The sequence below is a fragment of the Pocillopora verrucosa genome, chromosome 3 (genome assembly GCF_036669915.1).
Source record: "Pocillopora verrucosa isolate sample1 chromosome 3, ASM3666991v2, whole genome shotgun sequence".
Taxonomy (NCBI): domain Eukaryota; kingdom Metazoa; phylum Cnidaria; class Anthozoa; order Scleractinia; family Pocilloporidae; genus Pocillopora; species Pocillopora verrucosa.
This window is the reverse complement of record NC_089314.1, coordinates 8,432,885-8,459,305: the sequence shown is the minus strand read 5'-3', so window position 1 is coordinate 8,459,305 and position 26,421 is coordinate 8,432,885. Positions and strand designations below refer to the sequence as shown.

Sequence of the window (26,421 nt, the reverse complement as noted above, 5' to 3'; positions counted from 1 at the left end):
TCCAGCAGCCATCTGTCGCTAAGACAACTCACTCGAATGAATTAAGTTTGTATCGCTGTGTATAGGATCGTTTTTAAATATCCAATAAGTGCCTCGCAAAAGATCTAATAAAGAAACTTCCTCCTTCTGCAAAACACAAGTTAGATAGCTTTCAAGTCTATTTGTATTAAAGTTTTTGTGCGATTGCATCGGAAAAAAAAGGCCTGGATGAGTTTCCCGAATGCCAGAAGGTTTGTAATTTACATCTAACCCGCATAAGATCAACTTCAATTCCCTTCAGTTGATTTTCTTCTCGTTCTAGTACGTGAAACTCTTTGTTATTACGCATGATGTAAAATCATGCTTAAAGCTTTCTTAGAAAGCTGATCAACTTTTGTATAAATCCTAGAAAGTATACTGTTCTCCCAGTGAATAAGGCTTTCTTTTTCTATAAACAGATTGTTAAAAGCTTAAAAGATGTACAGGGTTTCCATCCCGTTGTTTTTCTTCGACTTCGGGCGAAGTAAGGGTTTCCACAACTTCATTTAGACAAAAAAATATTGCGGTTATGTGTTTTGGGGATCAGTAGATTTGTATATTTAGTTAAGATCGATTCAGTAGGTTAACTTTATTTCTTGGAAGGATGTCATTTTCGTTTGGTATAGCCCACGGAGGATGTTCGGAGAATACTAGGAAAGTGTGTATTTACCAGTGCAATAAACGATAGGTTTTTTGACTAATTAGGGCTTTCGTAATATCTCAGTTGTTCTTTAAAACTTCGAAATTCATCTCAGTTTTATGATGTGATCAAATTCCAGGTAATTGATTGTGTGATGCAGCCTCTTTTCCTTATTCTGGTCATTTTATGCACAGCAAAGATCCTCAACGCCTTTGGTCAATGTCGTCCTTCAGCTTACTCGATCTAGAATATAAGGGATGACTAGTTAGAAAAGCTGGAAAAATCTAATTAAGATGAAGACAAATATTCAGAGAATTAAGAGTTAGGGTTTGGAACTCCCTGACCATGCAAAATGGTTATTATGTACGTGGTTGTTGTTGTTGCTGTTTTTGTTGGCATTGTTTACTTAATTTACTGAGATGTATATTTATTTATTCAGTTGATGTGTTTTTACTTTTTCCTTTTTTACACAGTCCTTGACTAATTTGGCTAACTGAAGCGAGATGCTTCAGTTAGCCATGCAGTTAAAATTGTTTAATGTTTATTATATTATAGGTGGCGTGTGAACTTCGGTAGTGACCATTAGCTCCAAAAGCAACGATCGTCTTCAAGGTGCTGAAGTACACTTCTTTAAACCGACATTGTGCGTTTTGTTTGTCGAGGAGAACAGCGACATCGCGGCATGAAAATTAGGAGACAAAAATATATACGAAATGATGCATTTTGAAGGCAAAGCTGTGAGCTGGATTGAAGGCGCATAATTCGATAAATAATTGTTTTTACTGTTCGGATCAGACTACCCAAGAACATTCTCAAGTACACTAAAAGAATATCACAGAAATTGAAGAAGGCTTGAATGCCTATCATTTATACAACTATAAGTTGGTCCATCGAATACAATTAGCTAGGTTTGCGTTCTACATTGTGTATTCGTTTCTATAGCCTTCTTATGGCCTCATATTTTTTGCTCCTGCTGAAAATTTCAAGAAAGGAAATTAAATGTATGCATGCACAAAGAGAGATTGGAGATATTTGGTTTATACACATTCCATTACATATGATTTCTCACCTCTAACCTTGACACTTTTTTTTTCAGGAACTTTTAGAGTTGATGTTTTGAAAAAGGATGCTACTTACGCCGTTTTTTTTATCAAGTATTGCTCATTACATTTGGAGTTTAACTGCAGTTTCTTGTTGAATACCATGAGTAATTACGTATATCCTTTTTTAAACTTAATTTTAGATAGCAAGTGGCCAAGAAAAGTTTAACTAAATATGTGGCTATAGAACGTAAGTGCATGTAATATATATGAATTAAATTGTAAATGTAAATTACCTTTCTCTCTCGCCTCGGTCGAAGTCGTGGTTGAATTCGAATTCACAAACACCCCCTCCATTATCCCAAAGATAATGCAAAAACCGATATTGTTGGCTGAGTTTGGTCGGAACAGACGGTAAAAATGTGACTCTTGGTCATGAAGTACGGACCTGGCTATGCTCAGTTCTTAGGTCATGGCCTCGAGCCAGATATCATCCTGTATGCCCCTCCTGCTCAGTCAATAAGTCATAGTATAAACATCAACGTGGTGTCCTCGAATGTAAACCATCCGGCAGCTAAAGCTTAGAGTTGAGGTCATCTCTTCACGTTCCCCACTCTACCAGGGTGACGTATATAATTTTGCTTTCCAAATCGAACACGAGGATTACCTTCTGCAGACGAATAGAGTAGGTCCAAATGGAGAGACTATTGTATTTGTGACCCTCAATATGTTTTAGGGACAAAGGTGATAGCACACTCACAACACGCTTCCACTTTCATATATACTTTTGTTTTTGTCGAATACAAGTGTCCACAGATAATAATATCTCATTCATATCCTTATCGGTGGGAGACAAACAATTGTACAAATATTGACGTCAGCTCCCGCATTTACGCCGGTCACCACAGAGGTAATGGAAAAAATTATGTGTAATGATAAGTTATGAACTCTCGTCCTCGTCTGCAATGACATGTAGAAGACCAAGAATAACCAGAGATATTCAAATAAGATACATCATTTGGTGACGGAATTAAGGAATTCCAGAGATGAAATTTTGGAACTTAGTTCCATGTTTTTTTGTTGTTGTTTTTTTTTACTTAAAAAGTATTTAATAGCATAGAGTTATAAGAACTAGGATACTAAACTAGTTGTTGAAATGAGACCTGAAAAAAATTCAGGCCCGTATGGGATTTGAACCCATGACCTTTGCGGTACCAGTGCAGCGCTCTACCAGTTGAGCTAACAAGCTAACTGAGAGCTGGTCTTAATGTTGGATTCGAATAAACCTTCAAAGTGGTGAATGATGACTGGAGATATATGAAAATCAGTCATTATTTATAAGAACTATTTGTTGGATAGAAATTTCCAATTCTTATATTTAAGAGTTTAGCTGCAACAAGATGTGAGAGATTGCACCAATTGAAGACACACGCTAAGTCAGTTTTAGGGAAGCTACTGGGAACAAAAACTTGTGCATAATTACCCCTTTATCTCCTTTCTTAATTTACTTATCTTGATTCTTTTTTGTTTCTGGTCACTAGTCTTCGACGGACGTGACGATGGGAAGTATGGACGTTACTGGTATTCATCAAAATGTAGGAGTAAATGACCATTTATTTCAAATGCTAGATAATTTTTATTAATAGCTGATTAATGAATGATCTTTAGTCGATTTCCTTTTAACATCAGCATGCATATTCTCCATCGTATTTTCGATACATTTTGTGTTAGGTGCTGACAACGATAATATGTCGCTAGTCACTCTAAGGGGTCAAAGAGTTAAGACTATGTAATCTTCTTATAGTGAGAGAAGCGATGGTCTGATAGCAAATCGCAAGTTCCCGGTTTACTCTGCTTTTGGGTGAGACTAATCTTGAGAGATTTACTTTAACAATGCCATTCTACCTCATCCTACCTGACGAGATGTAAGACCTTCTATAATAGATTAGCATTTGAGCCGCGGGAGCACCAAACTTCGATGGCAAAATCTTGTGTTTTAAACTCCTGACTCCCATATTTCATTCCATATGAAAACAGACACTGGAAGACGAGCCTTGTATGGTTATTCACAGTACCACGGCGAAAATAATCATGGAATCTGCCTCAGTAGCTCAGGGATGTTGTTCTTAAAATAACTCTGCTTCAGAGAAATATGGTGAGTTATGTCGACATTCTAAGAATCAATTAGTAAAAAACCGGAATGAACTCTAATGGCATAACCATGAACTATACTTTCCAATCACATTATTACGTATTTTATCTCATTTGTCCAACAGACCCTCAAAGACGAGCATTGCATGATTATCTTCTGTGCTACGGCAATAGCCATAGAATCTTCCTAAACAAGGGCGGAATGTTGTTTGTTAAGTACTCCTTTCTTAGAGAGATTTGGAGGAATATGTTCTGTTTTGGCCTGGTTTTGTTTTACTGGTACTGAAGGCCTGTGATGACGCACGGCTACGCCTAAAAACGAAAGAGGATTGTTTTTTCTTTTCATGTTAATGTTACTTTAAAACTTATTTTGCTTAAGCTATCTCAGATCACAACTTTAGAAAAGAAAATAATTAAACTTTTACCTTCTCTGCTATCATATAAAACCTGTACCCAGATTTTTGCAATACTTTTCGTACTTTGAGAAAAGATTTACTCAAGTCCAAGAAAGTAAAAAAAATATTATCGGTCACTGTGCTCGTTTGGGAGAAAAGTATTATTTACATCTTAAATAATCAACGACCGCAGAATAAAATTCATTGCTGTTTGTGTGCGCGCGCTGACTTAGTTTGAAATAGGTAAGCATAGTAAGGATACGTAATGTAGTACTACTTGTGAAGGTCAACTTCATTTAAAAAGAAATCAACTGAAATGAGGGCGCAAGTGAAAAACTTAAGCGCTATGACACATAACTCTGTACATACAGCAAAAGTAGTAATGAAACAAAATAAATTTCCCTTCCAACCTTTTTCGAAGCGTGTCATTATTTTTCTTGCATTTTTATACTCCTTGGGATATAGGTCACCCACAACAGATACAACTCAAACCCAAATCTTCTCTACCGACGTCCGCATTGTACAATTCCAAGGTCCTCCTGGCGCATGAAGCTCCGCGCCTCGTACAGCAAGTTTAGTTTTTTTAACCATTAATGCATGCTGAGAGGGTTTTCTTGGATGCCTTTCGGGATCACACAGTCAATCGACAAGATCGAGTCAGTGTTGTAATTGCGTATTTCATGCAACTGCACATAAAGCCACGTAAAAACCTGCGCTTCTAACGAAGAACTTAAGCCCTAGCTTATGATTCTTGGAAGAAACCGAATCTCGTTGATTACTGTTGTCGCTGTTTGAGACATAAATTTTTCATTTATTTTCTGAAAAAGCAGCTTGTTGTGATGACTCTTGTACAGTTTTTCTTCCAGCAGGTAACTCCAAACCAAACTCAAACGAAGAAGATTCGGATCATAGTAGATTTGTGTACCTAGTTAAGATCAATTTTTAGGTTGAGTTTATTTCTGGGAAGGACGTCATTTTCGAGTGTTATTTATGCAATAAACTACACTTTCTTTTGGTTTACCGGGGTTAGAACCCACGCAGGATGTTCGAAGAACATAAGGAAAGTTTGGATTTACCAGTGCAATAAACGATAGGTTTTTGACTAATTAGGGCCTTAGTAATATCTCAGTTGTTCTTTAAAACTTCGAAACTCATCACAGTTTTATCATGTGATCAAATTCCAGGTAACTGATTGTGTGATGCAGCTTCGTTTCCTTATTCTGGTCATTTTATGTGCAGCAAAGATCCTCCACGTCTTCGGAAAATGTTGTCCTCCGACTTACTCAATAAGCGGCTACCACCTGTCTGGTCACGTGATGTCCACCACGATTGTCTCCAATCTTTCCGAATGTGTGACCACGTGTGTAACTATGCTTCGCTGCAAAAGTTTAAACTTTCGTTTGAGAAATAAGTCATGTGAATTGAATGACGCAGGAAGACATGCCCACCCAGAGGATTATGGACCAAAAGCAGGATTCATCTACATGGATGTGTCTGAATCACCCAAGGTTTTTCTTTTCTATATATTCCCAATGTTAGTTCGTTTTATAATAAAGTTCGGATATAGCGCGCTGTCATTGGTTGAGAGGGGGTGCTCTATCAGAGTAAAAAACATAGAGGCGAATTAAAGCTGTCACGCCATCTGTCAAATTGTGCTATGTCCGACCATTTCCAAATCTTTTTTCTAGCTCTTTTTTAGTTGATTAAAAGTGAACTTTTGGAACAAGGGAGACGGCAAATAGCAGTTTGTGCCACGGATACCTGTTAGTACAAAATGTGACAGCAGACTGCAGACCGGATACAAAATATAGACTGCAGAGTAGGTAAAAAATGCAGACTGAGAATCTGAAGAGTTTTTACGTCTGGTATATAATAATATGTCATCTTACAGCTTACCGAGCGTCACGCAATCGCTTTTCCGCGATCAGCCTTCACGATTATTTGCACTATTGTGGAAAATTCCTGGCTCATTTCTTGATGAAAATCGATCGTAATATAATTTCAAGCCTTCAACATAGTCTTCTTACTTTGTGCGAAATATTTGTCGTTGTAAATCGACCATATTTCGTTCCCTATACTATTCCTTATAACGTGTTTAAGTTTTCAACGGTTCCTAGAATAACTTACTCTGAGTCACACAACGCGTGACGCGTTCGTGAATTAATCGTTAGCTCTTTCTCGAAACGTGACCTTGGGTTGCCTGTGACAAGACAATTGCGTAAACAATACTTGACATAATAACATTATACACAAAAAACACGGGATTTTGGATCATGTATTTATTAAAAAAGAATATCCATACAACTACAATGAAAACAAACATAAGATTCACCTTTCTGATCGTGAAATTAATACCATTCGCACTGTTATCGTAGCTACGTTCCCTGGCATCAAGTGAATCCAACATGGCGTCTTTCTTCACTAGCAGTTTGCATCCATTTTAATCTTGTTCTTCAGTCTCACGGTAGTAGTGTTGTTCAATAGACTGCATAGAGTATATGCAGTTTGGTTTCAGATTTCAGATTTTGCTTTTTACAACGAGTTTACGTTTTCAACTAAGACATTGGCATACTTGGCATACAAGACATACAAGGCATTCAATGCTTTCATGGCTTTCAAGCGTTCGCGATTCTGTCCGATCCAAAATTACCGCTCAATAACATCTTTTTGTGTGGACTGGCCGCGAACAATACGACTTGTGTATGCGTCTATAAGTATTTTGAGCGTTTGCCCCATAATGCTCCAGATGATCGTAATCCAATTACGTTGAAATACAAAACGACAGACAAAATAGTTTTATGGGCAAAAATCTCGTGTTCGTCATGTGACCCGGCCCTGTCCGTGCATGACAACGTCAATCATCATCAAGATAGCACGCGTGATCAGCATGTGAACATCTCATTGGATCACAGTTAGTTGTCATGGTGTTGAGGGCCCAATGACCTCTGGGTACTATTGCGCAATTTTTCCATTTTGTGGCGGAAGAAAAAAAAAAAAAAAATTAAAAAAAAAGACGACAAAAAAACAAAGGCATTTTATGACTGGGCTACCACAGGTATCCAAGTAATTACATCGGCCGCCCTTCGAGCGAACAATTAAGAGCTTTCTCAAATTTCTTTTACGATGCGTTGAGTGGAAGGCCTTATCTGTCACATCCCGAGCAATCTTTATGTTTCTGTGGACTCGGCTGTTATTCATTCATAAAACAAAAGCTTTGAACAGTTTGTTTTCTAACTGACATATGAAAAAAACTTTGATTTGGCCAGATTTCACTGAATATGTCTCTTTTAGACTTCAGGCAAAAGTGCTAAATTTGACCCGCCGAACTATTTCAATTTGTAAGCTAAAGCAGATTGTGAACTTTGATGGTTTGACATTATTGACAGCTTAAGTCTTGTACAACAAATCAAATTATTTGAACCATTCTAACAAGGATTCTGATTGGCTTATCGTAGCGTGCTTTATTAAAGAAATAAAAAACGCGCCGAGCGCATTGTTGAGTTATATAAGCACGCGGGAATTTTTAGGAACACGAGCGAAGTGCGGAGAAGCACATCACTCGCCTCTGGCGCCGCTCGGTCAGGCTGATGAGTGAACGGCAAAGCCTTCATGATTCTCAGTGCAAGGTAGTTTACCGAAACTTTCTCGGATTATGGCGGCTAAAACACTCAAAAATCCGTATCGCGGACAGACAGTGAGGTTCAAACTTTTCTAGAAGGGGAAAAATGCAATATACAAAAAGAAAACATGAAAGTTACGTATTCAGCGGCTTTGGTGTTGGATTTTCTCGCGGTTGAGAATAAAAATCGACAACTGGAAGATTTGTCATTGGCCGATTTTGGCCGCTTACCGGAAAGACTTCTTCTGTCGGTAAGAACAAAGTCAATAAATGTGAATTTTGTAAATTGAAAATTACGACCATTGATTTTGTAATCATTATTCGACGCATTTTTCCATCTTAAGAGTTAGCGCCAACGCACTCTACGATTGTTATTCGGGGATTGTCGATTCCTGATTTATCTCCATCCATTAATGTAGTCGGCTTTTCTTGTCAGTAAAGGGCTATTGTGTTTATATGATAAACAAAATAATACATGGTCGCTTGTAGATATGAAATTTCTCTTCTCGTGTTCAACACGACATCTCTATCGATTTTACTCATAACCTTCACAATTTCCTTAAAAGTGATTGGTGCATCAGCTGCTTTATGTATCACTAATCCCTCTGTACAGTTGTAATCGGACAGTGTTATCGACAGTTGGCTGTAATCGGACACCTGTAATCGGACAGTTAAAGCAGCCAATCATACTAAGTCAACTCAGCTAAATCCACCAATCACAGAATTGATCACAATAACTATAGCAACAACCACAAAATAACAAAAAACAAACAAACTGGGAAATTTCCAATTTTTTTTGCTTAAGACATTTTCCCTTCTGAAGATGTTTGTCCTAAATGTAACTTTTTTTCGGAAATTGTAATGGTTATGATTAATTGGCAACAGGACTTTGTGACGTCCAATTCTGTCAGTAATCATACGAGTGATTGAAAAAACGGACTGCCTCTTCGCGGTCGTCCGATTTTGTTAATCACTCGCATGATTACGGACCGAATTGGACTCGTTCCTATTACTATTATAAACACTCGAAGAGAAATTCCATATTTGCGCACACTCACGTGTTATTCTCTAAATAGAGCACGCTAAAGACGCTGTTGTTCGCTTTGGATATAAACTTTGTTTTGATCTATAGTAATTAATGTACTTCTTTCGTGCTCTAGTCCCTTTCTGCGTGCTTCACAACAAAACAGAGCGAAAAAAATTATAGTTTTTCATACTCTATTTTTCTCTTAAATTGAGAACCCAGCAAAATTTGTTATTCGCTTCCAGTCTTGTGCAGCAATACAGCAGGTATGGCCTCAGGCGGAAAGTGGATATTATTGGATAACGATTGGGAACAGAGAAGTTCAGGTTTATTGTGATATGATGAACTATGGTAAGCCCCAAGTCAAATAATACCTTTCGGTAATGATTTTTATCTTTTTTTTAGTACAACTAACTTAAGCCTTAGAATCTATTGGAACATCAATTTTTTTTTATTCTTTGTTGCTGGGATTTCAGCTTTTGTCATCTTATTCAATCAAGTTCACCAATTCAATCCGACTTGATTAATTAAAAAACAGAATCTCCAAAAATACCCAAGAGCAGTGACTATATTTCATCGTAGAGGTTCTTGTAGCTCGAGTCTAAACTACTAAACCTGTTCTGATCTAGAATATAGGAGGTTACTGCTTAAAAAAGCTGGCAAAAATTAAATTAAGATGAAAACAAATGTTCATCTAATTAAGAGTTAGGGTTTGGAACTCCCTGACCATCCAAAATCGTTGTTGTGGACGTGGTTGTTTTTGTTGCCGATGTTATTTACTTAGTTTTTTCATATGTTTATTTATCTATTCAGAATATGTCCTCTTAATTTTTTCTTCTACACACACTTCCTGACTTTTGTAACGAGATGCTTCTATTCGCCATGCAGTTAAAATGATTGCAATACTTATTTTGTAATGTTGATATATGAAGGTGGCGGTTGGACTTTGGTAGTGACCGTTAGCTCCAAGAGTAACGATCACCTTCAAGGTGCTGAAGTACAATGCTTTAAACCCACATTGTGTGTTCCCTTTGTCGAAGTGAACAGCGACATCACGGCGCGAAAATTAGGAGACGAAGATATACACGAAATGATGCATTTTCAAGGTAAAGCTGTGTACAGGATTACAGGCCAATTATTCAATAAATAATTAACGTTTTTACTGTTCAGATCATACTGCACAAGATCATTCTCAGGTATACTAAATTGTTATCATAAAAATTAAAGAAAGTTTTAAAGTCTATCATTTATACAATTATATATTGCCCCACCTAGAGTTATGATCTCTTGGGTTTATTAAATACAATTAGCCGGGTTTTGCTTTCTACATTGTGTATTCGCTCAGCCTTCTATTTTTGTTTCTACTACAAATTTCAAGGTAGGCGATAAAATGTAAGTATGCTGATAGAGAGCTTGAAGGTATTTGGTTTACACAGATTCCATTGCATATAATTTCTCACCTCTAACCTTGACACATTTTTTTACAGGAACTTTTAGAGTTGATGTTTTAACAAAGAATGTTACTTACACCGTTTTTTACCAGGTATTGCTCATTACATGTTTGAGTTTAACTGCTGTTTCTTGTTGAGTCGCATAATTCAATAAAATCTCGCATTCTGATTGGTCAACGAAGCGATGTATTTAGCGTGGAATTGCGAGCTGAAAAGGAGGCCAAGTGATATTGTTTCGCATCTACTTAAACACAACACCTGTTGTCAAATTGTAACGAAGTTTACTACAATTTCATTTAAAAGTGTTTTCAAATCCGTTGTCACCTTTTAAAGAACCAAAAATAATCGAAAGCGTTTTTCAAGTTAGCGAGAGGGTCTTCTCTGTTTTGAAATGAACTACAAGTTCTTGAAGAGGCATAAAAAACCTCTTTCCCTCGATATCGGTTTTCGCTTGCAATTTAACGCGGAATTCACCAGTCGGGAAATGGATTTTCCTATAGCATACCATAAGTAATTACGTATATCCTCTTTGAAACTCAATTTAGATACCAAGTGGGCCAGAAAAGTTTAATTCAGCATGTGGCTATAGAACGTAAGTGCATGAAATATGGATGAATTAGAACCTGCTAATGTAGGTTACCTTTTTCTCTTGTGTTGTTCGAAATCGTGGTTGAATTCGAAGTCACAAACACCCCCTCCCGCTATCTGTAAGACAATGCAAAAACCGGTATCATTTGCTGAGTTTAGTCGGAACGAAAGGGAAAAAATTTGACTCCTCGTCATGAAGCATGGACCTGGCCGTGCTTTGTTCTTACTTCAAGGCATATCTTCCCGCCCTCCCCTCCCACTCAGTCAATAAGTCATAAAATTAATATTACCGTGGCGTCCTCAAATATAAACCATCCAGCAGCTAAAGCTTAAGGTTGAGGTGATCTCTTCATGTTCCCCATTCTACCAGGGTGACGTATGTCATTTTGCTTTCCAAAGCGAACGCAATGAGTGACTCGTGCAGATGAATAGAGTAGGTCAAAAAGGAGAGACTATTGTATTTTGTTATGCTTTGTTTTGTTACTTTTGTTTTGTCGAATACAGGTGTCCACGCATAATCATTTCTCATTCTTATCCTTATCAATGGGAGACAAGCGATTGTACAAATATTGACGTGGGCTACCGCATACACCCCGGTTGCCACAGAGGTAATAGAAACGATGATATGCGATGATGAGTTATGAACTCTCGTCCTCGTGTAATAACACGTAGAAGACCAAGAATAACCAGAGACATTCAAATAAGATAGGTTGAAGAGTAAGAATAAAGATTTCTCTTTTCGGCATAACTAAATGCGCATTTTAGATATCACCTCTTTCTTCTTTCCTTCCTTAAACCACTTACCTTGACTCTTTTTGTTTCTTGTCACTAGTCTTCGACGGATATGACGATAAGGAGTGTGGCCATTTGTGGGCTTCATCAAGTAAATGGCAATTTATATCAATCGCAAAATTAATACTTATTCATAGCTGATGAACATATGGTTATTTAACCATTTCCCTTTAACGTCAGCACACATGTTCTCCGTCTCATTCTCGATACATTTACCAAGGTCATTACAAGGATAATATGTCGCTAGTTACTCTAAGGGGTCAAAGAGTTAAGACTGTATAATCTTCTTATAGTGGGAAAAGCGATGGTCTGATAGCAAATCGCAAGTGACTATTTTGCTCTCCTTTTGGGTGAAACTTGAGAGGTTTACTTTCACAATGCCATTCTACCGCAGCTTACCTAACGATATGTAAGACCTATAATAGATTAACGTTTGGGCCGGGGGAGCACCAAACTTCGAAGGCAAAATCGTGTGTTTTAAAATAGCCTCTGACTCCCATATTTCATTCCATTCGAAAACAGACCCTGGAAGACGAGCCTTGTATGGTTATCCACAGTGCGGAGGCAAAAATAGTCACGGAATCTACCACAACAACGCAGGGATGTTGTTTGTAAAATAACCCTGCTCTAAAGAAATATGGTGAGTTCTGCCAGCATCCTCAGAATCAATCAGTAAAAACCGGAATGACCTCTGATGGTATAATCATGAAGTAGACTTTCCAATCACATCATTCCAAATTTTATCTTATTTGTTTTTATCTTTTTATCCTCAGAGCCTCAAAGACGAGTATTGTATGGATATCCATTGTGCTTCGGCAATTGCCATGGAATCTTCCTAAACAAGTGCGGGATGTTGTTTGTAAAGTAATCCTATTTGGGAGAGATTTGGTGCAATGTATTTTCTTTTGGTTTTGTTGTTTTAATTTTGCTAAAGCCTTGTGATGACGCACGGCGACGCCTAAAAACGAAAAGGAATTTATTTTCCTTTTCATCTAAATATAATGTTATTTTAAAACTTCATGAGCTTAAGCTATCTCAAATCACAATAGTTTAGCAAGAAGATAATGAGAACTTTAAGGTTATTCCTATGATATAAACCCTGCACCAAGATTTTTGCCATACATAACCAATTTCTTTTTTATCTTGTAGGTATGTAAATTATGGAAGAATATTTGGGGGTCCCCGTCCTCCTTCCGAACATTAATCCTTTTTGCACTCTGAGAAAAGGTTTTGCTCAAATCCATGAAAAAAAAAAATGATAGGTGACTGTGCTTGTTTGGGAGAAAATTGTGATTTACACTTTTAGTGCTCTATAACCTTAAGAAAAAGCCACCACTATTTTTGTGCGCGCGCTAGTTTGGTCTGAAACAGGTATGCATAGTAAGGATACGTAATGTTGTACTACTTGTGAAGGTCAACTTCATTTAACAAGGAATCCACTGAAATGAGAGCGCAAGTAAAAAACTTAAGCGCTATGACACATAAACCGTCTATAAATACAGTAAAAGTAATAATAAGACAAAATAAAATTCCCTTCCAATGTTTTTCGAAGCGTATTATCCCTGGGATATAGATCACCCACACCCTGACATAAAATCCAAACTCAAATTAAACCTTCTCTGCCGATGCCCGCATTGTACGATTCCAAGGTCTTTCTAGTGCATGAGGCTCCGGACTTCGTACAGAGGGTTTTGTTTACTGATCATTAAAACTGAGATTAAATTATTCATTGCGTGGCTTTGATAAAATAAAAAAGATAAAATAAAAACAAAAAACAGTTACAGTTTCCATATCGAGCCCAATTTTTGATAATTTGTGAGGGTAAGTTTATTTCTTTCCCCTATAAAACCAATTAATAGGCAGTATATGAGTCACATGTTTACCTCTGTAAACCGCAATATAAATAAACTGTTTGACACCTCGGGGAGGGTTTGAAAAGGTAGTAGGGAAAGGCATAGTTTGATCAGAATAATGAATCAGTAGAACCATCAATAAGATTACTTTTCATAAAGATTTCCAACTCTGCTATTTATTATGCTTAACTTTAGTAAAGACGAGCCCTAGAAATTTGTACAAAGTTTATTAACCCTTTAACTCCCAGAATTGCTTAACAAGTAGGTTCTCCCTACATTATCCATGCACTATCCAGCAAAAAGGTAATGAGAATACTCCAATTATATCAGGTAGAAGTTGTTATCTTGATATACCACCAAATTCTCGTAACTTATTTACAAGGATATTAGTAGCCGTTAGAGAGGAGAATTAACAATCAAATCTTGGGAGCCGAGTAAAGGGGTTAATCAATCACTAGTTTGCATCCTCTTCTGCCGTCTCACAATTTTTCAAATAACGGTTAACTGTATAAAATAACAAATAAAGCGAATTGAGCGGATAATGATCTCCATTTTGCTTGTTATCATATTGTGACAGCATACCACCCAGGGGTTAAAAATTTAAAACAAATACTGATGCAAGAATGGAATCTCATCCAAAATCAGCCACTGCTGAAAACAATTTACAAAACGCCTCCGATTATATCATACAAAAGAGGTAAATCGCTCAAAGACATACTCGTCAGAGCGAAGCTTTAATTAAAGGCTTTTGCGTCGCAAACGTAAAACCACACAGGGGAGTCTGTGTAGGCCTTTCTATGACCTTTTCAATCTGTGATATTTTCCAGGCACAAAAGTTGTGTACAACTTTACAATATTCCAAGTACAAAACCGCGTCATTTGCGGCACATAGCACTTTTATTACAGAACCAGAACAACAAGTTGGTTCTACATACAGTACAAAGATAGATAAAATACAAAAAAGCGACATTAAAACGCCTTTGCGGCGTATAATGCGAAAGAAAGCCACACAAAGAAACACACCTCTGAGCTTTGAAAAAGCGCGGATCGAAAATACCAACACATGATTGGTTACTCTCTTTCCAGAGAGAACCAATGAAAACGGAACACCGTTGATCCTAACCGCAGGTAAACCAAGTATAAAATGATGGTTTTCCACCCTTTTTGGCGGGATTGGAATTGAGAATTTCTCTGCCTGTCCCTGATTAACACAGCCTGATTTAACAAGGCAGCTGAAGAGATTTTTTAAGAATCGAAACCGCCGGTCCTGCTAGACGATATACTTCACTTTCAGTTTTACCTGAAAAAGATTTCAGCTTTTGAAACACCATTGCGGCCACCAAAAACGCCAGACTACCGTCCAAATCTGGACGAGGAGATGGAATTAACGTACACTGATCCGAACCTAGAATCGGACCCAGAGGATAGCCCTCCAGCATCACAACTCGAGCCAAGGCATAGAGCTGAATTAGCCAAACAACGCAGCAACGAAGGTCTACGCCTTCAAAAAGAAAGCCGTCAAAAAGAAAACCTTCCGAGGAATAGCCGATCCACGCGGCAGCCAAGGAAGAGGAAACATGAAGACACCATCAGCGCTATCCAGTTCAAGAAGCAAAAAACTGAAACCTCCATTTTAAAACTGGAGAGACACTTACAACAAAAGACTTGCCCTCAGTCGCTTCAATACAAGGCGAAGGCAAACGTCACGCCTGACGAAACCTTTCGACAGGAAATAAGCGCTATTAAAAGTCACGCCAAAGAACAATACGTTAGCGCCCTAGTGCGCTTCCATCAGCGTAGACTTGTTAGTCACAAGAACAAACTTGAAAAGGCTAATATTGCCAAGTCTCGATCACAATACAATGTAAATGCACGTGAAAGATCACGTTCGCCCTTGAGGAACACTGTAAATACTGATGTCGACAGGATAGACAAAATAGAAAATCAGCTTTCAGAGCTGAAAGATCTTATATGCACACGCTTTCAGAGTGATAATAAACATGTTGAAAAGTACAACAGTGTCATCTCTGAAAAATCAGTCGCCAAACCCACTGCAGCAAAAAGGCTATCCAAGAATAATAAACGCAAAAAGCGTAGAAAAAATACACTACACAAGCGAGTGACTACAGAAAGGGAGAAAAATGAAAAATACCTTAAAAACCTTTCAGACAATACATTAACTGATCAACAAGTCAGCGTGTTAGCAAAAGGGCTTAAATTTATTGAAACACCCGTGACAAATGAAAATAAGATCAGGCAACAATTGTTGCGTGACTTCGAACAATTCGCTAGGCGAATGAGACTTAGATATATATTCCACGGGAATGACAAGGAACCACATCCTTTCCACGTCAAATCAAACTGGATACCACCAGTACAACCTTCTATTGCCCTTGAACGCTACTTCGAAAATATCAAGTTAAGCCTTGCTGAAATAGCAATAACAAAGCCAAAACACAACCTGTCATACAACGAACACAAAGCAGTCAAAGAACTGCAAAACAATACTGCCATCAACCTTAAACGTGCTGACAAAGGCACCACAACAGTGATTCTCAACAAGAGGGACAAAATTCAAGAGGCCCAGGTTCAGCTCGACAACAGAGACCACTACCGACCTCTTGAAAACCCCATGGTCACTGACACATTAAAAAAAGTTAATGAGCTTATTGCTCAACTGCACAATGGTAAACATATAGACGATATGACAAAAAAGTGGCTTTCACAGACTCCCAATCCGCCCAGAACACCGATTTTCTACACTTTAACAAAAATCCACAAACCTTTGCCAGTGGGTAGACCGATTATATCGGGCTGCGAAGGACCAACTGAAAGGATATCATCCTTGGTGGATCATTTATTACAGCCTATTGCTCAAAAGCAAAAATCGTATCTCAAAGATACGACTGATTTCATCAACTTTATAGAGAAAACGCAGGTGTCAAATGATACTATTTTAGTATCAATGGATGTAACAACCTTGTACACAAACATCCCACAAGAAGAGGGTATCACAATAGTATGCCAAGCATACGAAAAATACCACAATAACAGCCCTCCCATTCCGTCCCACTACTTAAAACAAATTCTCGGGCTTATACTGAAAGAAAATTCGTTCCAGTTCAACGGAGTAAACTATCTCCAATGTTTTGGAACTGCCATGGGAACACGAATGGCGGTTGCTTTCGCCAATCTCTTTATGGCAGAAATTGAAACAAAACTGCTTCACCAAAGCAGTATCAAGCCGAGAGTATGGAAGCGTTACATTGACGACGTTTTCTCCCTGTGGGATGTTCGTAAACAAGACATTGATCTATTCATAGAACAAGCTAACACGTTCCATCCAACTATAAAGTTCACGGCTGAAATCTCAGAGACTGAAATCACATTCTTAGACACGGTTGTCTACAAAGGTGAAAGATTCCAAAACGAAGCTATCCTCGACGTTAAAACTCACTACAAACCGACTGAGACCTTTTAATATACACACTATTCATCTTGCCACCCGCCAGGTGTTAAGAAAGGCTTTATTAAAGGAGAAGCTATCAGACTTCTAAGAACAAACTCCTCGGAAAGAAATTTCCAGGAGGCCATGTGTAACTTCAAAACACGACTTGAAGCACGTGGTTACCCAAAAAGCCTAATTGAAAAAACGTTATCTGAGGTCTCGTTTGCCGCAAGGCAGTCGACACTTAAAAAACAAACCAAAAAAACTAAAGGCAAAATATTGCCTTTTGTGACAGCATACCACCCAGGGGTTAAAAATTTAAAACAAATACTGATGCAAGAATGGAACCTCATCCGAAATCAGCCACTGCTGAAAACAATTTACAAAACGCCTCCAATTATATCATACAAAAGAGGTAAATCGCTCAAAGACATACTCGTCAGAGCGAAGCTTTAATTAAAGGCTTTTGCGTCGCAAACGTAAAACCACACAGGGGAGTCTGTGTGGGCCTGTCTATGACCTTTTCAATCACAACTTTTCAAAGAACGGTTAATTGTATAAAATAACAAATAAAGCGAATTGGGCGGATAACGATCTCCATTTTGCTTGGCCACTTCACAAACGAACTTGGTCAACTAAAAGTTTAGTGTATTTGGTGACATATGCTCTGGTGGAACGGTCAGATCTTGAATATCTTCGTATTTCAGATCGGCCACTCCAACAACTTTTAACATTACACATGTATTTTGCCGCCGCGGCTGCCATTCCTCGAATACTTTTTTACCCCATTTGGCGTTTTATTGTGTTGCTTTCGGAGTGGCCTCCGATAGTAAGCTGGTCTCTTCTTCTTTACTCTTTGGAGAGTGAGACCGGCCAGCCATGTTTCTCCTACAAAAGCTATATGAAAACAAATTGCAATGCTAAATATTTCCAAACTCCTCTGGGACAGCTGCACGCCCCACGTAATTAACATGACAAACGCAATCTATTGTCGCAGTTTCATTTCACAAGTAAGAGAAAATAATCGCGTCCGATCTTTAGGGGCTTTAAAACGCCGGCTCGCCTTTTGAAATGCCCGTTAAGGGCTCCCGCTCATATTTTATCTATTACTTATGGTAGTACTTCTTCTTAGAACTTCTTTAAGTGAAGACTTAAATTAAAGACGAAAATTGTTTTCACGATTTGCCTGTTGGGATGAAGTAAAGTTGACATATTCCTTTGACAGAGAATGTTTGACACTTAGAGAATTAAAACAAAACAGTCATTTCACGAAAGTGAACCAAGTCATCTTACGAATAAAAAGTGGGATTTTTTAACCAATATGAAAGTGCTCTATGTTTTCGGGCAGATCACAAATCAGTTACTTCCGGTTTATCCAATTTATCTGTCTCGTCTCTCTTGAAAGGTTTAGTTTATCGGATTATTTCATCAACTTTGTTATGAGATCTCAAGCCATCTGTCGCTAAGTCGTTCAAATAAATTAAGTTTGTATCGTCGTGTGTCGAATTACAATGGTCTATTCATTTTTAATGACCAGATGCCCACGCCTTGCAACGCAAAAGATCTAAAAGAGAACTAACTTTGTCTGCAAAACACAAGTTAGATTGCTGTCGAGAGTATTTGTGTCAAAGTTTTTGTACAATAACATCGAAACAAAAACCTGACTGAACTTCCCGATTGCCAGAAGGTTTGTAATTTACAGCTAACTCGCATTAGATCCACTTAAATTCCGCCCAATTGATTTTCTTCTCGCTCTAGTTCGTGAAACTCTTTGTTATTACGCATGATACAAAATTGTGCTTAAAGCTTTCTTAGAAAACTAATCAACTTTTCCATGAGTCCTTCAAAGTACACTTTTTTCCCGGTGAATTAGGCTCTCTTTTTCTATAAGCAGAGAGTGAAAAGTTCAAAAAATGTATAAGGTGTAAATTATATTTTCTTGTCTTCGGCTTCAGGTAAAGTAATGGCTTGCACAACTCCATTTAAACAAAAAAATACTCTGGGAATGTGCTCTGGGAATCATAGTAGATTTTTATATTTACTTAAAATAAATTCGGTAAGTTGAGTTTGTTTCTTGGAAGGACGTCATTTTTGTGTGTTATTTATGCAATAGACAGCTCTCTCTTTCTCTTTTACCGGGGCTATAACCCACGCAGGATGTTTGGAGAACATAAGGAAAGTTTGGATTTACCAGTACAATAAACGAGAGGCTTTTGACTTATTAGGGCCCTCATAATTTCTCAGTTGTTCTTTAAAACTTAAAAACTCATCTCGGTTTAATGATGTGATCAATTTCCAGAAATTGATTGTGTGATGCAGCTTCGTTTCCCTATTCTGGTCACTTTATGTGCAGCAAAGATCCTCAACGTCTTCGGAAAATGTGCTCCTTCGACTCACTCAATAAGCGGCTACCACCTGTCTGGTCACGTGATGTCCACCAAGACTGTCTCCAGTTTTTCTGAGTGTGTGACCATGTGTGTAACTAAGATCCGCTGCAAAAGTTTGAACTTTTGTTTAAAAGATAAATCATGCGACTTAAATGACGCAGGAAGACATGCCCACCCAGAGAATTATGGACCAAAAGCAGGAATTATCTACATGGATGTGTCTGAATCACCCAAGGTTTGTATTTTCAATAATTATATTCCCAAGGCTGGTTCGTTCAACAATAAAGCTCAAATGTAACGCGCGCTGTCATTGGTTGAGAGAGCGTGCGTGCTCTATCAGAGCATAGAACATGGAGTCGAGCTAAAGCTGTCACGCCATCTGCCAAATTGTACTGTGTCCGACCATTTCCTAGTCTTTTTTCTAGCTCTTTTTTCGTTATTTAAAAGTGATTTTTCTGAACAAGCGAGACGGCAAATAGCGACAGAAGAACCAAACAAAGGTGTGTAAACACGCTGAGCGCCGTAATTTATGTTATCTTAACGTGAGCAGAGACGAAAATCCTCAAAGAGAAAACGAAATGGACGAGTTTTGAAGGTGCTAAAAATAAAACACAGCAAACACTCGTACAGCAAATATAGTTTCGTGTTCAAAAACAAAACAGAACAAAACATGAATGATGAAAGATATGGTCAACTGGCATAACTGTTAAAATTGACGCTAGCTCACCATGGCGATCTCCGGTGATCGTTGTGAAGAAGCCTCACAAATTACATCGGCCGCCCTTCGAGTGAACGATTAAGAGTTTGCTCTAATACTCTTTCCGATGTGTTGAGTGGAATGCCATATCTGTCACAGAAGGCGAGTTTTATGGCGCTGTCATCCCGAGCAATCTTCATGTTTCTGTGGATTCGGCTGTCGTTCGTTCATAAAACAAAAGCCTTGAACAGTTTGTTTTCTAATTGACATGTGAAAAAACGTGCGTGTTTTTACGAGATTCGATTCGGCCGGATTTCACTGAACAAGTCACTTTCAGATTCTGTGATAAAGACTTAAAGAATTCAGGTAAACTTGTTAATTTTTTAACTTTAATGATTTTTTAACTTTGATGGTTTGACATTATTGACAGCTTAAGTTTTGTACGATAAATCAGAGTATCTGAACCATTCTGACAATGATTCTGATTGGCTTATCGTAACGTGCTTTATTAGGGGATAGAGCATGCTGACAACGCTGTTGTTCGCTTTGTAAATAAAATTTGTTTTGGAAGTTGAAAATAATGCACTTCTTTCGTGCTCTAGCCGCTTCCTGTGCGTTTTACAACAAAACAGAACACAGGCCAGGCTTCTCTGTTTGTTAATTATTGCGAAAAAACCTATAGTTTCATAATCTATCTCTATTTCTCTCTTTCTGTTTGAAAATTGAACGTGTTTAGATCAATAGCAAATTCAAGTTCGACGCTCTACACCAAAAACCAACGATGTATTTTTTTCTTTTTTTTTTTTTCCAAATCGAAAACCTAGCAAAAGTTTTATTCGCTTCCAGTCTTGTGCAGCAATACAGCAAGAATGGCCTCAAGCGGAAAGTGGATATTACTGGATAACGATTGGGAGAAGAGAAGTTCAGGTTTATTGTGATATGACAAACTACGGTAAGCCCAATTCAACTTATTCATTTCAGGCACGATTTCATAGTTTTGTGAGAAATTTACTATGATTGCATTAAGCCTCATTTTCCCACTGTTAAATATCGAGGAACCGACGATGGTTTTAACATGACCTAACCTACTTAACCGGTTTTGATCTAAAATATAGGAGATGACTGGTTAAAAGAGCTGACAAAAATCCGACTTAGATGTAAACAATTGTTCATCCAATTGAGAGTTAGGATTTTAAACTCTCTGACCATGCAAAATCGTCGTGCTTGTTGTTATTTTTGTTGGCGTTTTTTGCTTACTTTTTCATATGTTTATTTTTCTCTCAGTTTATGTGTTTCTACTTTTTTCTTATGGACAGTCCTTGGCTATTTTAACGGGGTGCTTCTATTAGCCATGCAGTTAAATGATTGTAAGGTTTATTTTGTAATGTTGATATATATATATATATATATATATATATATATATATATATATATAGGTGGCGGTTGGACTTTGGTAGTGACCATTAGCTCCAATAGCAACGATCACCTTCTGAAGTACACTGTTTCCAACCGACATTGTGTGTTCCCTTTGTCGAAGAGAACAGCGACATCGCGGCGCGAAAATTAGCAGACAAAGATATACAAGAAATGATGTATTTTGAAGGTAAAGCTGTGAGCTGGATTAAAGGCGAGTCATTCAATAAATGATTAATGTTTTTACTGTTCGGATCATACTGCCCAAGAAATTCTCAGATACAATAAAATGGTATCATAGAAAAAAAAAGATTTCAACGTCTATCATTTATATATATTTATTTATATGTTGGTCCACCTGGAGTTAAGATCTCTTGGGTCCATCAAACATAATTAGCCGCGTTTTGCGTCCTACTTCGTTTATTCTCTTAGTCTTCTATTTTTGCTTCTGCTGCAAATTTCAAGAAAGGAAGTTTCATGTACGGTATGCACATAGAGAGCTTGGAGATATTTGATTTATGCAGATTCCATTGCAGATGTTTTTTCACCTCTAACCTTGACACGTATTTTATTTTCCAGGAACTTTTAGAGTTGATGTTTTGAAAAAGGATGTTACTTACGCCGTTTTTTACCAGGTATTGCTTATGACATGTTTGAGTTTAACTGCTGTTTCTTATTGAACACCACGAGTAATTACGTATATCCTCTTTGAAACTCAATTTTAGATACCAAGTGGCCCAGAAAAGTTTAACTCAACATGTGGCTATGGAACGTAAGTGCATGTAATATAGATAAATTAGAGTCTGCCAATGTAGACTGCCTTCCTTTCTCCCTTCGGTCAAAATCGTAGTTGAAGTCACAAACACCCCCTTCTATTATCCCAAAAACACTGCAAAAACCAATATTATTGGCTCAGTTTGGTCGGAATGGACGGAAAAAAATTTTACTCTCGGTCATAAAGCACTCACCTGGCTGTGCTCTATTCTTACGTATCGTCCTGCTTGGCCTTCCCACTCAGTCAATAAGTCATAGAATTAACATTAACGAGGTGACCTTAAATGTAAACCATCCAGCAGCTAAAGGTAAAGGTTGAGGTGAACTCTTCATGTTCCCCATTCCACCAGGGTGACCTATGTCAGTTTGCTTTCCTAAGCGAACACAAGAATTAACTCGTGCAGATAAATAGAGTAGGTCCAAAAAGAGAGACTATTGTATTTTGTTACGCTTCGTTTTGTTTCCTTTTTTTTATCTTTGCTTTTGTTTTTGTCGAATACAGGTGTCCACGCATAATCATTTCTTATTCTTATCCTTATCAATGGGAGACAAACAGCTGTAATAATATTGACGTGGGCTACCGCATATCCTCCGGCTGCCACAGAGGTAATAGAGATGTTGATATGTGATGATGAGTTATGAACTTCTTCGACTGCAATGACATGTAAAAGACCAAGAATAACCAGAGACATTCAAATAAGATCCACCATTTGGTGGCGGAATTAAGTAAATCAATCTCCATGCTTTTTTTTTTTTACTTTAGAAAGTATTTAATGATATAGAGTTAAAAGAACTTGTGGCTGGGGAGAAATTTCCAAGTCATATATTCAACAGTTTAATTGGAACGAGATGCGGGAGATTGCGTCAGTCACACACGCAAAGTCAGTTTCAGGGACGCTCTCAGGAACAAAAACTTGAACTTGAGCTTAATCCCTTCCTTTTCCTCCCAAACCCCCCTTACTTCAGAGTAAGAATAAAATCTCCTATTTTGGGTGTGACTATGTGCGCATTTCAATTATCACCTCTTTCTCTTTCCCTAATCCTCTTATCTTAACTGTTTTTGTTTCTGGTCGCTAGTTTTCGACGGACATGACGATGAGGAGTGTGGCCATATGTGGACTTCATCAAAATGTAGGAGTAAATGGCAATTAATTTTAATTGCAAATTTTAAATATATTTGATTTATGACTGATTTTTTAACGATTTCCTCCTAACATCAGCACGGATATTGCCCGTCTTATTCTCGATGCATTTACCAAGATGCTGGCAAGGATAATATGTCGCTAGTCACTCTAAGGGGTTAGAGAGTTAAAACTGTATAATCTTCTCGTACTGGGAGAAGCGATAGTCTGATACCAAATCGTATCTGCCTATATTGCTGTGCTTTTGGGTGAAACCTTAAATATCTACTTCACAATACCTTTCTATTTCATCTTACGTGACGAGATGTAAGACCTTCTATGATAGATTAATGCGTGAGCCGTGGAGCACCAAACTTCGATGGCAAAATCATGTGTTTTAAAATAGCCCCCGACTCCCATATCTAATTCCATTTGAAAACAGATCATATAAGACGAGCCTTGTATGGTTACCCACAGTGCCTCGGCGAAAATAATCATGGAATCTACTACAACAACGCAGGGATGTTGTTTGTAAAATAACCCTGCTTCAGAGAAATATGGTGAGTTATGTCGACATTCTAAGAATCAATTAGTAAAAAGCGGAATGAACTTTGATGGTATTACCATGAACTATACTTTCCAATCACATTATTACAAATTTTTGTATTATTTATCTAACAGCCCTTCAAAGACGAGCATTGCATGGTTATCCTCTGAGCTACAGCAATAGCCGTGGAATCTTTTTAAACAAATGCGGGATGTTGTTTGTAAAGCAGTCCTATCTAGGAGAGATTTGGTGGAATATGTTTTGTTTTGGTTTTGTTTTGTTTTGTTTTCGTGGTGATAAAGCCCTGTGATGGTACAGAGGTACGCTCAAAAAAAAAAGGAAGAGAATTTTTTCCTTTTCATCGAGATATAATGTTACTTTAAAACTTATTTAGCCTAGCTGTCTCAAGTCACAAGCTTAGCAAAGAAAATAATTAACTTTTAAAGTCACCCCTATCATTTAAAACCTGCACCACCATACTTTTGCCATACTTTATGTAATCAGTTGATTATCTTATAAGTACGTAAAAAAAGAAAGATTATTTGAGTGTCCCTGTTCCCTTAAGGGGCAGATAGATACCCATATGATTCCTATAAGATCGTGACAATTATATATTCTTGCTAAATTCGGGTTTCCGAAAATTGTTCGTTTTCTTACACTGAGAAAAGGTTTTGCTCAAACCCAAGAAAGAATAAAAAAACGACAGGTCACTGTCCTCGTTTGGGAGAAAATCATGATTTTCCATCTTAAGTTATCTACGACCATCGAGAAAACGTCCCCACTTATTGTGTGCGCGCACTAGTTTGGTTTAAAACAGTTATGCATATGAAAGATGCGTAATGTAGTACCACTTGGAAAGGTCAACTTTACTAACAAGGATTAACTGAAATGAGAGCGCAGGTAAAAAACTCGAGCGCTATGACACATAACTGTATGTAAATACAGCAAAAGTAGTACTGAGACAAAATAAATTTCCCTTCCAACCTTTTTCGAAGCGCATTATTATATTATATTATATTTTGGGATATAGGTCACCCACACCAGATACAACCCAAACCCAAATTAAACCTTCCCTGCCGACGCCTGCATTGTATGATTCCAAGGTCCTTATGGCACATGAAGCTCTGTACCTTGTACAGAGTTTTACTTTTTGACCGTTAATGCTGAGAGGGTTTCCTCTGGTGCCTTTCTGGATCAAACGATCAACTTATAAAATTGAGTCCGTGTTGCAATTGTGTTTTACATACAACTTCACATAAAGCAATGTAAGAACTTCCGCCTCTAACGAAGAACTTAAGTCCTGGGTTAAGATTCTTGGAAGAGACCAAATTTCGTTGATTTTTGTCGTCGCTGTGTGAAGCTTAAATTTTTTCATTTATTCCCTGTAAAAGTAGCTGGTCGTGATGACTCTTATACAGTTTTTCTGTTAGCGGGTAACTAAAAATCAAACCCAAAAGAAACAAAAAACCAAATGCAGAACAAGATTTCGAGACAATGTATTGTACTTAATCGGATTCTTAAGTAAAGGCAATGTGTAATTGATTAAGTTGTTAATTGCGTTGCTTGGAAAAAAACAAGACAAAAAAACAAAAACAAATAACAGTTACAGCTTCCATATCGGACCAGTTTTCGACAATTTGTGAGGGTAAGTTTATTTCTTTCCTTTAAATAATCTTTTGTGCGCTATGACACGCAACTGTCTGTAAATACAATAAAAGTAGCAATGAGACAAAATATATTTCCCTCCCAACCTTTTCCGAAGCGTATTTTTATTTCTCTCACATTTGTATACCCCTTGGGATTTAAGTCACCCACACCACATAAAATCTAAACTCAAATTAAACCTTCTCTGCCGACGCCCACATTGTACGACTCCAAGGTCCTTCTGGCGCATGAACCTCCGAACCTCTTGCAAAGGGTTTTGTTTTCTGACCATTGATGCGGACATCAAATTATTTATTGTGTGGCTTGAAAAAAAAAGATAGTAGATAGTTACAGCTTTCGTATCGGGCACAATTTTCGATAATTTGTGAGGGTAAGGTTGTTTCTTTAATTTATGATACCAATCAATAGGCAGTATTTAAGTCACATGTTTACCTCTGTAAACCCCAATATAATTTAACTGTATAAAACCACGGGGAGGGTTTGAAAAGATAGCAGGGAAAGGCAAGGGTTGATCGATTATGAACCAGTAAAATTATCAATAGAGTTAATTTTCATAAAGATATCCATCTCCCCTACTTAGTATATTTATCTTTGTTAAGGATGAACCCTGGAAATTTGTTCAAAGTTTATTAATCAATCGCTCGCTAGTTTGCATCCTTTTCTCCCGTCTCACTCAAATAACGGTTAATCGCAACAATTAACAAATAAAGCGAATTGGGAGGATAACGCTCTCCATTTTGCTTTACCACTTCACAAACGAACTTGCTCAACTAAACTTTTAACGTATTTGGCGACTTG

At 37.6% G+C, this 26,421-nt stretch overlaps 1 protein-coding gene and 2 pseudogenes across 1 annotated transcript; all 3 read left to right on the top strand.

The window, feature by feature from the left end:
* Positions 1 to 5,443: 5,443 nt before the first annotated feature.
* Positions 5,444 to 12,338, top strand: LOC136279521 (uncharacterized). Its single transcript, XM_066163456.1, has 8 exons — positions 5,444 to 5,752; positions 9,133 to 9,238; positions 9,820 to 9,993; positions 10,375 to 10,430; positions 10,884 to 10,930; positions 11,431 to 11,534; positions 11,759 to 11,809; positions 12,241 to 12,338. The coding sequence occupies exons 1-8, from the start codon at positions 5,444 to 5,446 to the stop codon at positions 12,336 to 12,338; spliced, it is 945 nt and encodes a 314-aa protein (XP_066019553.1).
* A 2,611-nt stretch (positions 12,339 to 14,949) lies between these two features.
* On the top strand, positions 14,950 to 17,475 carry LOC136279520 (uncharacterized; annotated as a pseudogene).
* A 1,857-nt stretch (positions 17,476 to 19,332) lies between these two features.
* On the top strand, positions 19,333 to 23,951 carry LOC131782869 (uncharacterized; annotated as a pseudogene).
* Positions 23,952 to 26,421: the final 2,470 nt, after the last annotated feature.